Source organism: Astyanax mexicanus, chromosome 15, assembly GCF_023375975.1.
Source record: "Astyanax mexicanus isolate ESR-SI-001 chromosome 15, AstMex3_surface, whole genome shotgun sequence".
In the NCBI taxonomy this organism is placed as follows: domain Eukaryota; kingdom Metazoa; phylum Chordata; class Actinopteri; order Characiformes; family Acestrorhamphidae; genus Astyanax; species Astyanax mexicanus.
The window spans coordinates 33518447-33530590 of NC_064422.1; the positions used below are offsets into that span (position 1 = coordinate 33518447).

Here is a 12144-nt window from a genome sequence, read left to right on the forward strand (position 1 = left end):
ATGAAAAGTGCATGTGTGTCTGCCTTATTTTAGTTCACTGACCACAGTTTCTGTATCCCTGATTCAGAGTTGCTGGTCACAACACATCATTGATTAAGCCTGGACCTGACCCCGTTTCATTAAAACTGAATAAGGCCTCATATTATGCCGTCTGTAATGAACTGCAAACAGGCAGCCACACCTTACATTTCCATTTTATTGCTGCCTACGTCTTCTTCTGATGGTGATTAAAAGGATTTGCATGCCGGTCAACATTTCAACAGATAAAACCACAGACTACATTTCCTGAGTCACTCCATTACAGCCCACTACACACCACACCACTCTACACTACACTAGGAGAGAGAGAAAAGAAAAAAGAAAAAAAATAATAAAACAGCTTGGTTTAGTCTATTTTATATTCCCCCCCTATGCTAATCCTTCTGTTTCCCTCACAGGTTTCAATGTTCTCTCTCTTTTTCCGCATGTGTTTTCTCTGTATCTCTCTTTCTCAGACTCCAGGAGGCTGTTTGGAACAGCTGCCAGAGAGGACCATTCCCACCTCCCCACTCCCACTCAGGTGAGTAATCACATTGTTCTGGCTTCCAAACCTTTGGCTCAAGCCCAGCTCTTAAAGACTCCCATCCAGCGATTTTCAACCTCCCCCAACCCCTCCCCAATTGGCTTTCATAAGCGCAGTGGGCGGAAAATTGAGCAAACCCAATTTCAGTGGGAAAATGCCAACATGATTTCACAATATCTTGATTTTAATCAGGGTATCACATCAGAAGATAAGCAATGAGTAAGAGGAGGCCTGCAGTGAGAATGAGAAGGAGAGAGCAGGAGAGCGAGACTGAGGAGGAAGGGCGGGGAGGAAAGAAGCAATCAATAGAGTTCCACAAAAAGGCACAGTATGGAGTCACGTAGAACAAAGTGTTGAGAAGAGGCACGGTGGAAACACGCGTAGCTCTCGTTTCAAAGGGATGGTCATGGATAAAGACTGGAATAAAGCTTTTCCAGTTCCCGCTGCTAAGACATGTTCGACACGACAGGCTGTAGCCTGGCCTTATTAGCACCTCTCCTCTTGACACGAAACAACCGAACGAGAATGAGAGGGAACAAAAGCAGCCAGCTGTTCCAGAAGAGTCCACCGACAGGGACTGTCTGGAGAACACTACGAAAAATATAACTGGGTACTAATTGGAGAGGGTGACGGGTCAAGGTATCTGAATAGCCCCCAATCAAGCGCACAGTTTGATTGTAGTTTGTAGTAAAGTGATAAGATCCAAGTGACCACATTCAGCGGTTCTGAAGATTGGTGTGAGGGATGGAGAGGTACACAACAGTAAATACCAGATTACTCTCCCATGATATACATCTTAACATTTTGGATAGATACTCTGATAACCAACAAAAACAGTAATCCACAAAAAGGCCCTGGTCTCCAGGTTGGACCAAAAAAAAAAAAAAGACATCTGCAAGCCTGCCAGATAATAGCATTCTACAAATAACATCTAGTCATTTGAATGGGTCTCTTGCTAACAAAAAATGTCTGCCTCAGCTTCCAAAAACCTACCTCCATATTACATAAATTGGCTTAGTCTAGTGAAAATGGCAGCACTCCCAGTGTACAGCGAATGCAGGCAGCAAGGCTGCAGCAAAAGGCTAACCTAATGAAGGAGTCTGAGAAAGAGTACAGCCAGGGTGAGGGTGAGATGCATGCAGGATAAGTGACAGTGATCTTAATGGGCCCCGATGTCAAAATGGGTTTGGATGCTTCTGGTCAGATCGCTGGGATGCAGTGGGGAATGCTGTAGGGCAGGCTGACTCACTCAGGACAGGCCAACTCCTTACATGATGTTGGCCATGCTTTGTTCTACAGCAAGAAAAACGAAAAGACTCATCCAGGATCAGGCTGGGTTATATGGTAAAAAAATATTGTATTGCATTTAAAAAATATCCATTATGCACAATGTGTATACACAATGTTTCCTAAAAAAACTTTAAAATACTACACTTAGACTTCATCTAATTAACAGGACTAGGTACATGCTCTGTAATAAAATGTGCAGGTGGTCAGTGGTGTTTTTTTTTAAAAGCACAGGTTAAATAAACAATATACTAAGAGGTGTGTATCATTTATCACAATATATAAATTCATTACAATACAATAAATATCGCCTTATTGCCCAGCTCTACGCCAGAGTGAGATATTTTTTTAACATGAACCCCTTCTTCATTCAGCCTGACCACTAACCTCAAGGGAACTCTCTCCATCATGTTAATGGCGATTTGTAATACCAGGTCATAACCCTTCGATTAGGCTTGATGGTGGAGGATGTGTAGAAAAGCTGGAGATATTGTGAGGAGTAAAGCCAGAAAACATAGTGGGTTAAGCAGATGTTTCTGACATCTTTATCAAGTGACGTGCGTTCAAATTTTCAGAAGAGATGTGAGTAGATACTAAAGTACTAAGTCAACAGTATAAACTGAATGTATTTTTAAACAGTTTGTCCTGTATATTTTCTAAAGGAACTATAAAAAGATTTATTTTTGAATAAGCTAAATATATTTCTCTGTCAAACACATAATGAACACTAAACTAATGGTCTGACTACCAGATCTTTAAATACAGGAAAATTTAGTGTGCATTTCCATACATGGCTACTACATTATTCTATATAGCATGTAAAAATACAACTGTATGGATAGATTTATCTATTAATACTATATAGACAATATTGACATATTTTACAATATGTGGACGTGATGCATTTTTGCTGCCCATTTTACATGTATTTTGGGAGAAGATTCCATTACCATAAAATTCAAATAAAAAAATAAAAAATAAAATTTAAAAACATTAACATTTCATTTTTTAAATCCTTGGAAATAAAAAAATAAATTCTCTTTAAAAGGAATAGCTGTATTATAATACCATTATACTGCCACTACATTAGGGGTGGGCCCTAAAATAATAACACAATATTTCATGGTATTTTCACGATAACGATACTCTTGGCGATATGACAAAACACTGAATTAAAAACTACTGCAACAAAATGAATATAACATTTTATTATTGCATACATATTGCACACTCCTAACTGAGATATTAGAAAATAAGAATTCTATCAAATTTGTAACAAAAGTCAATGATACAGAATGTCATGATACTAATAATGCACTTCAAATATCCCCATATATCCAGGATTAAAATAAAATAAATGCTACTGGACAAATATAATCTGTCTACAGTAGATGTATAACGGGAAATGAGAACAGTAACCAAGCAAAAAATTATCTTGACTGCTAGGAAACCCTGACCAACGCATTACAACTAGCTGCTTCAAGCACCTCAAGCTCAATGCTACTACGGGGCTTGAAACATCTCAGTAATACACTACTCACAGTACACTGAACCTGACGACTCTTTTAACCCACTTCTGTCTTATGCAATCACCGATATACAAGGACATAAAGTTCTATCTAAATAATTTACTTGTCTTGGAGGATAAAACATGCATGGGTGAAGAAACAAGTGCAAAACAAGGGATCCCCCAGGGTCTTAGCCAGATACAATTAAATAAGTGGATTAACCTCAATACAAAACAATCCCCCAAGCAAATGAAGAGAGGACGAGATGGATACATAGATGAGAGAACAACACACAAACGATCCTTCACAGACAATTGAACTAAAGAAACAAGCTGAACTTAGACACATAATTACTAGCATTGGTTGCATTGTAATGAAGAAAGTGTAGAGTTTGGGGGTTGAGTCAATGCAAGATTTTTTTTATTGTTTTTATGCAAGTTAAGCCCGAGGAAACAACCATTAAATGCGAGTCAATCTGCCATTAATACACTATTACACCATCTCAGAAGTGTTCATAGAGCCTGAACACATAATATAGAGAGCATTTAAGCCACTGTAGGGGACCCTGTACCTGACAGACCCTCTGGTTCCCAACTATAGCTAACTGTCCCCCGCCCCTGTGCCAGCAAAGATAATGAACTGGGTGGAAGGGGCTGCACACACAGCCGGCTCTATTATGAGTGAATATAACAATAAAGACACAGGAAGCCATCCCCACACCCTGGCCAGCAAACAATGAGAGCAGAGCTGTAATCCAATGGAAATTCACCTCCGTAAACATCATATGGCTTTCCCGTTTATTACAGACGAAGCTCCAGCACATCCCTGTTCATTTCGCTTCAGAGTGTGGGTCAATTCGTTGTGGTAGGCATAAAGCATAGGGCAGGGCAACACTAAGCCCATACCCAGCTCACGTGTGGCTCCTGTTCAGCCCCACGGTGCATATCAGGGCATCCGGCACGGGGGGGGGGGGGGGGGGGGGGATGGGGGTTTGGGGGGGATTAGGGAGACTTCTTCTAGAGAGTCTCGTCTCGTTTATTTGTTCATTCATTTGTGCATTCGTTCATTAGTTAATTTCCTTTGTTAGTCTTGTCTTTTTTTCCCCCCGTTTCCACTAGTCTCCAGCTATCTTCCACCAGCTCAACTAGTTTCATCCTCCTCATCTGCACCAGCCAATCAGAAACAGCAACAGGAAAATGGTTGCCTAGCTACTGCAACAAGCTCTGGGTCAAAGCCTCCAATCACTGGGCCATTATAGTTACACACCACATCTGAGGCGCTTTTCAGCTCAACCTTTCAACGTCTGTGAAGACTGACAAAAAAAAGGAGAGGAAGGGGGATGGGGGGGTTAAGCCACAAATCACTGTTTGAGGTGGGGGTATTCACAGCATTGATCTACTTACTCTCTATATAAGCACTAAATGAACAGAAATCAGGGAAAGAGTGTCTGCAGCAGGAAAAAGCATTTCAGCTGGCCAAACCATTTCGGACAGGCACTGGATGGATCGAATTGGGGGTTAAACCAAGCAGATAGGTGCTGAATGGTCCAGGGCAGCCATGCAGTTCTCCCATATGACTGGTCAGGGTTTTCGGTCATGCCCTCTTGCTCAGCTAACAGGACGGCTGCAGCACGGTCCATTCTAGCAGGCCTTAATTGGGCCGGCTGCTGAAGAAAAGCATCTCCTCAAAGACAGAGGCCGGGTCCCAAATGAGGCCCTTATACTCTGTACGTAGAAGAACTTGTCCCATTAATGGAATGAAAAATCCCACACAATAAGGAAGCGTGAAAGTGTGTGTATTTAAGAAACCAGCCCTTTCTTACACACTGACATAATGACTAATGGACACAGCCTAAAACGCTGAGGCAGGAGCAATTAGGTCTCATTTGACAGCATAAGGCTTTCATATTTCATTAAAAATAATTGGATGGTTAAGTATGATTTACTTCAACAGTACTTTGATCACTTACTTAGCAGTGGATGAAAACCATAAGTACTTGATGGGCTTGGTTTTAATTAGTATGTAAACCTTGTATTAAATAATAATAAATGATAATAAAGAGGCCTCCCAAGAGCTTTAACCAATAACTGTAGAAAACATGGTCGCTGTTCCATTCCCTTCCATTCCATAGAAATTAAACCAACATTGTTTGTCACACAGCCAAATTTGCAACCAGAGTCTGCAAACTAAGAAACCGGGGGAGGCGGAGCCAGATCCATCTACGCATGTGGTAGACTTGCCCAATCCTCCCAGACAAAGTGTAGTTCAGATCACCTGCATTGAAAATGCAGTGCAGAAGCAAAATATATTTTTAAAGATGCAAATGAGAAAAATTCAGATGAGAAAAATTAGATGGGCTGGAAAAGGGTAGTTTTGTCTTTAAAGCATATGGGAAAGGGCAGAGCAACACATCATATAACTAGTCAACAGAGATGCTATGCTATACCTGTGGTTACTTCACTTTTGAGAGAAGTTGCACAATCCCTGCTCTTCTACAGTCACTGGCTTTAAACTCCAAAGCTCCCTATATCTCTGAAGGCTTAACAATGTGCCCACAATGTAGGCAGACAGACCAATTAAGGCCTGCTAGAGATCTTGATGTCTGCTTACTATACTTCAAACAAATCTTCAAAAGTAAAATTAGCAGTATTAAATGCAACATGCAACAGTTCCAGAAAATGAAAGAAAATTAAGCATACATCAATTATTATTATAACAGCCATACATGCTTCACAATTTAAGTAAAATGAGCTGGTCATCCTCCTCAAGTTCTTGTTTTTAATGTGAAAAGAACCCTCATCTGCTGATCACCACATTCAGACATGCAATGCAGGCCTAAAATACAAAACTACAAACAACTCACTTTAGTTTAGGAATAGGCCTTAACATAACTGAATTAATTCATTCAAATACATGGGTTGCTGTATATACTACCACTGTAAGACTGGAAAATGGCCAGAATGGATTTTTCACCAGAGTACCCCTGTAAAACACATGCCAGGGCACAGCTGTGAAGCCTGCAACACCAGGAGTTGCACAGAGGAGAGTAGTCAGCTGCCCTGCTCATAAGAGCACTCTCCTCTGTTAACGACATGTAATCCCAAGAGATAGCAAACACACCAGATCTTCTGCCTCATCCTCCCCCAATGTACATAGTAATAAAATGCGGAGCTGGTTTGCCTCTTTTGTGCAAGCATTCTGAGCAGGCGATGTCTCTGGAGTCTATCCAAACAGGCCGCAAACGTGCCACAGCACTGCCTTACCTCTCGCTGATAGTTTCTTTGTGTTGATAATTTTAGCAGCATATTCCTGGCCTGTGGACTTCTTCACGCATCTGCGCACCACGGAGAAGGCACCCCTGCGCAAAGACACAAGAAACAAGACATGGTGCTGAGGGTCATAAACAGTGTAGGCCCAATTTCCCTAGGGGGAAAAAAACAAGATAAGGATGCATTGCCACTGACAAGTGTGAACAGAGAGAAGCTGTCAGTTACCTCTGACGTGAAGGACCCATTATAAATGCATGCAATACATGGTGTAAAGAGTCAGTGAATCGAGTAGATGAGAATCAAATGCACAAGAAGGTTATTTTATATTCTGATCATTAATAAATGGTCAAAATATAAATTTCACAACTATATCTGTTGTTTGAACACAATTAAATTTATATTTAATGAAAACTATGGAAGAAGTCAGCCACATTAGTGTTAATTACATAGATTCTTTAATCCCACCTTTCAACAAGAAACAACAATATATCGTTTCAGCATCATTGTAATGTGTGTTTTTGCAATAGTCACTGTGCAGGATGTGCAGTGTGATGCAAGGCAAATTAAATTGTACACATCATGCTACAACTTCCTTCACAGAGTTCTTACACATGGATGACATTAACATTATGTTGAAGCACTGACACCTGTAGAAATGAGGGTGAATTTCTGTACTTTCTATTGCAATATAAATATATTTTCTTATACATTTTTCGCATATTGTGATACAAGCTTTTCAGTCACATCACCCAGCCCTACTATTAGGACAAATATTGCAACAAAACAAGCATTGCAGCATGTATGTTTTATGTACAGATATTAGCCAACTAAACTAGTTTCCATCCACATACAAATACTAAGAATATAGATCATAACAATCATGTGCATTTGTTATGTAGTTGCATTTCTATTATATAACTTTCACAGCTGAATTTGTAACTGACTGTGCAATTATTTCATTTGTACTAATTTTCCCAATTTAATTAGACTTTTGTCACACAGGGGAATATTAACAAATTAAATTCAACTATATAAAGCTATTAGGTGCCTTATAGTGCTGCCCATTATCATTTATTCAACGTCAATGTTGGAGTGCATCATTAAGATCATGACATATTGGATCATTTATTTTTTTTAATTTTCACAATATCACAATATATATTAATCACAATATAGATGGGGAGGGCATTTAATTCAATTTAATTCATGTAGTGCTTTTGGATGACATGTTGGATCAGTTATTTTCTTTAATTTTCACAATATCACAATATACTTTAATCACAATATACATAAGGGGGAACTATTCAATTCAATGTAATTCATGTAATAGCGCTTATCACAACAAAAGTTGTCACAAAGCAGCTATACAGAGAAAAACAGGTCCACGCCTCTTATAAGCAGCACCACAGAGATGCCAAAAACTCCCTTACATTACATGGCAATGTCATTTAAATATACAGTATGTGAGCATGTGTTTTTTTCTGTGTTGGAAATAATTACTGATATCTTAACATTTTCAGAATGTCGTATCGTATAACGTTATCGTCATTTCTTTTGAGCATATCGAGATATGGGTTTTCAGCCATATCGCCCAGCTCTAGCTACTTAACAAGCTAACCGTGACTAGCATACTGTGCACAGCTGTGCTGAGCTAAGCAACCTACCTACCAACCTAGCTAACCTACCTACAGAGCTAACTAGCTAGTTAAGAGCTTTCTATTACTAACAGCCATTGATATTACTAATATCGCTATTACAGCTAGAATTGCTGCTGAATAAAGCGTCTACACTAGCTAACTACACCACTAAGAAGGAAACAGCACCGAGGTTCCGCACCACCAACACCACAGTACAGAGTTGTTAGGTTAATTAGGCAAAGTGACAGAAAGCGCATCCGAAAAGTAGCAGCAGCAGCAAAAACAAGTTTCCCGTGTGACAAAGCGCTTTCTCTGCTTCAGTTTCAGCTGAACGGCGTAAACACTCTAACACCCAACAACCAACACAAGCCCAACTGTTTCACCGCGCCGGCTCCGCCAGCGAACCCCGCCGCCGAGCCCATACATCCCCGGGTCCGCTCCGCAGAGCCCCGCCAGCAGCTCGGGAATCGGTCAGCGCGTGTCAGCGTCCAACTACAGACAATGGGATTAAAGGGAAAGGCAGTGAAGTTGTGCGGAAGGCGCCGAAGTGCCGGAGCTACTTACTTCCCGAGCTCTTCGTAAAGCTGGTACTCATCCGTAAACCTGGTCGAGGTTACGATTGTGGCCATGTTGCTGTGTGGGGAGGGGGTTTCTCCAACCGCTGCTGCGATGACTGCTGTGCTCGTGTTCGGGGAGGAGAGCCTCCGAATTTCATGTGTTCCAGAGAGAAAGGCTGAGAGAGAGAAAGAGAGAGAGTGAGAGGGAGGAGGGAGAGACGGAAAGAGAAAAGGGGAGGAGGGAGGAGGCGGGAGGAGGAGGAGGGAAAATAACGTAAACTACCGCGAGATTTGACGCAACCCAGCACAGTCATGATTACACGCAAACTTCAGCTTCTCTCTAAAACAGAAATAACACATAAATAAAAAAATAATACATAAAATAAAATTAATAAACAAAGAGAGTACACACAGCTATACTAAGACTGCAAAAAAAATAAAAATAAAAAGTTGTTCAAATGATTAAAATAATAATAAAAAAATAAGATACCACTTCAGTTTCTGAATCAGCTTCTCTGATTTTGCTATTCAAAGTTAATGTTTGTACTATGTTTGAGTAAAATTAACATTGTTGTTTTATTCTATAAACTACAGAAATTTCTCCCAAATTCCAAATCAAAATATTGTCAATTAGAGCATTTATTTGCAGAAAATGAGAAATGTCTGAAATAACAAAAAAGATGCAGAGCTTTCAGACTAAAAAAATAAATAAGATACCACTTCAGTTTCTGAATCAGTTTCTCTGATTTTGCTATTCATAGTTAATGTTTGTACTATGTTTGAATAAAATTAACATTGTTGTTTTATTCTATAAACTACAGAAATTTCTCCCAAATTCCAAATCAAAATATTGTCATTTAGAGCATTTATTTGCAGAAAATGAGAAATGTCTGAAATAACAAAAAAGATGCAGAGCTTTCAGACTTCAAAGAAAGCAAGTTCATATTTATAAAGTTTTAATATTTCAGAAATTAATATTTGTTGGAATAACCCTGGTTTTTCATCACAGTTTTCATGCATCTTGGCATGTTCTCCACCAGTCTGCACACTACTTTTGGATAACATTATGCCACTCCTGGGACAAAAATTAAAGCAGTTCAGCTTTGTTTGATGTGAGATATATGTATCTAAATTTGACAGTACCATCTATAATTAATAATTTAGCTGTGCCTGCACTCACTGTTTCATAAATTTTATACCTTTTATTGTTTTGTACTACTGTGCCATTTTATGTAAAATTAACAAGAAGCATAAGAGGTATAAACACCTACAGTCTGAAAAAGTCAGGAGTCAGGACAATAATAAAAAATAATCTAAAAAATAAAGTAAATAATAGAAAATATAAAAAGAAAAGAATGAACAAATGTGCTGAAACAGAAATAATACCACAAAACTATTACAATACCAGTCAACACACCTCTTCTCATTCAATGCATTTTCTTTCTTTTTTGGCCCCGCAATTTTATACATTGTAAATTTAACCCATAAACTCTCAGGCTCACTTTTGAATATCGATATCAATTTCAAAATTAAATTTGATAAACTTCATTGCAGCTCATTAATGTTTTTGTATTACTGTGGGAACATGTCTGTAAATACAATTAAGTTAAAATGTAACACAAAAGAAACAACAATTTCATAACGTGTATTTTAACATTTTAACATCAAACCTTTAATCAAAGTATTTGAGTTGTTAAATGGTTGGAAAGAGCTGTAGAAGCAGAAAATACACTTTCAAAAGAAGCTAGTTTTATCTCCAGCACTAACACAGCACACCTATATTCTGTTAATAAGGTGAGATTAACAAACACACATTCACACACTGTCCTGTGATGCTCTCAGGGTGTTCTCAGGGATTTCTGAGAAAATGTCAAAAATAACTTTACACGTCTTTTAAAGGGTCTGTCTCAATACATCACCATGGACACTTTTCGGTTAATATCGAATATATTAAAGCTATACAGGAACACACAAAAAAGTGTTAAACAAATCAGAATATGTTTTATACTTTAGATTCTTCCAAAGTAGCCACATTTTGCTTTGATGACAGATGTGCACAACACATTCACAGTGTTGAGTATTTACAGAAAATGTACTGACTCTATCTCCATACTTAATAAAATACAATAACTGAAAGTAATTTGTGTTTTTAATTAAACTGTGTCCACACACATGTCCAATGTCATAATGCTTACAGACATCTTGTAATTTTAGATTGTGCTGTAAACAGTAAATTTGTTCTTAAGTTTCCAGGACATGCCTCTGTACTAAAGGTCCTTTCTATAATGAAAGTGATGTATAAAAGGTCTGATGTTGCTCAAAAGTGTGGTCTTACAGTTTGTGAGAAGAGCCACAACGACAGACAGGAAACTCTGTGGTAAATGTGTCATACAAAAATAGCCTTATGAAGAGGCTAATGAAAGAGTGACTTCAAAGCAATTTATTAGAGATAATTAAAATGAGAATATCAGCCGAACAAATTTATCATACAACAACAGCAACGTTTAGGTTAATTAATGTGCTATTCTTGAGTTAATATAGAAAAAATATGCAATTTAAGCTCATACTGATTAATCAAATTGAAAAACAGTTGTCTTTTTAGATTTGTAAAAGCTTTTTCACACACACACACACACACACACACAAAACATTAGTGTAAATATGGCTCACACTCCACACTCATGCCTCTGCTCCAGCTGAGCTGGGTAATCTTTGGTCCATGTTATACTGACTTGGTGAACTGCTCTGTGTCATTGTCTTGCACATGAACACGTCTTCATAACCTCATTTGGGGATATAAAGAGTCTTTGTTAAAAGAGGCATGAACATAATATACAAAATGCAGCAAACTCTTACAGATAGGACTGTTGCCACAAAGTGGTAACGTTTATATTGGCTGTTAAGTGTCCCTTGTAGCAGTTGATTCCCTTAAATGGTGTTCAGTGCAGAGCAGTCGAAGGAATGGTTAGTGCCCTTTCTCATTGGCGGCTGGTTAGTGGTCATTGCTTAATCTTTCCTTTACTGGCAATCTCACCAGCTAACAAAACAGGTCCTTAAATTCAGGCCTACAGTTGCTGTTATTAATAGCTGAGCACAGAGATATTAAAAGAGGTTTCCAGAGACTAAAATGATGCATAAGAATCTCAAAGCCAGAGAATTTCTCAGGAGCCATTTCCACATCTGTCCAACTATCAATAAATACATTCATCTAATTATAGCATCAATAGTTCAGTATTTTATTTAAAATGCTAAGTATTTTGTTAACAAAAGTACCCGGGACCCTGTCTATAAATTTCTTTTTCTTTGATCAAGGTTATTTAAAAA

At 38.5% G+C, this 12144-nt stretch overlaps 1 protein-coding gene across 18 annotated transcripts in view; it reads right to left on the reverse strand.

Annotated features, from left to right (window-relative positions):
• Positions 1-12144, reverse strand: part of camk2g1 (calcium/calmodulin-dependent protein kinase (CaM kinase) II gamma 1) — a 99723-nt gene that overhangs the window by 73388 nt on the left and 14191 nt on the right. For 17 of the 18 annotated variants that reach the window (XM_022669023.2, XM_022669026.2, XM_022669022.2 and 14 more), the window contains 2 exons: positions 8828-8996; positions 6621-6715 (listed from right to left, as the gene is read on the reverse strand). In XM_022669023.2, the coding sequence (XP_022524744.1) occupies positions 6621-6715; positions 8828-8892 (160 nt within the window). In that variant the 5' untranslated portion in view covers positions 8893-8996. Of the gene's footprint in view, positions 1-6620; positions 6716-8827; positions 9041-12144 lie in introns of those variants that run through there. The other variant, XM_015608343.3, reaches the window with a different exon arrangement.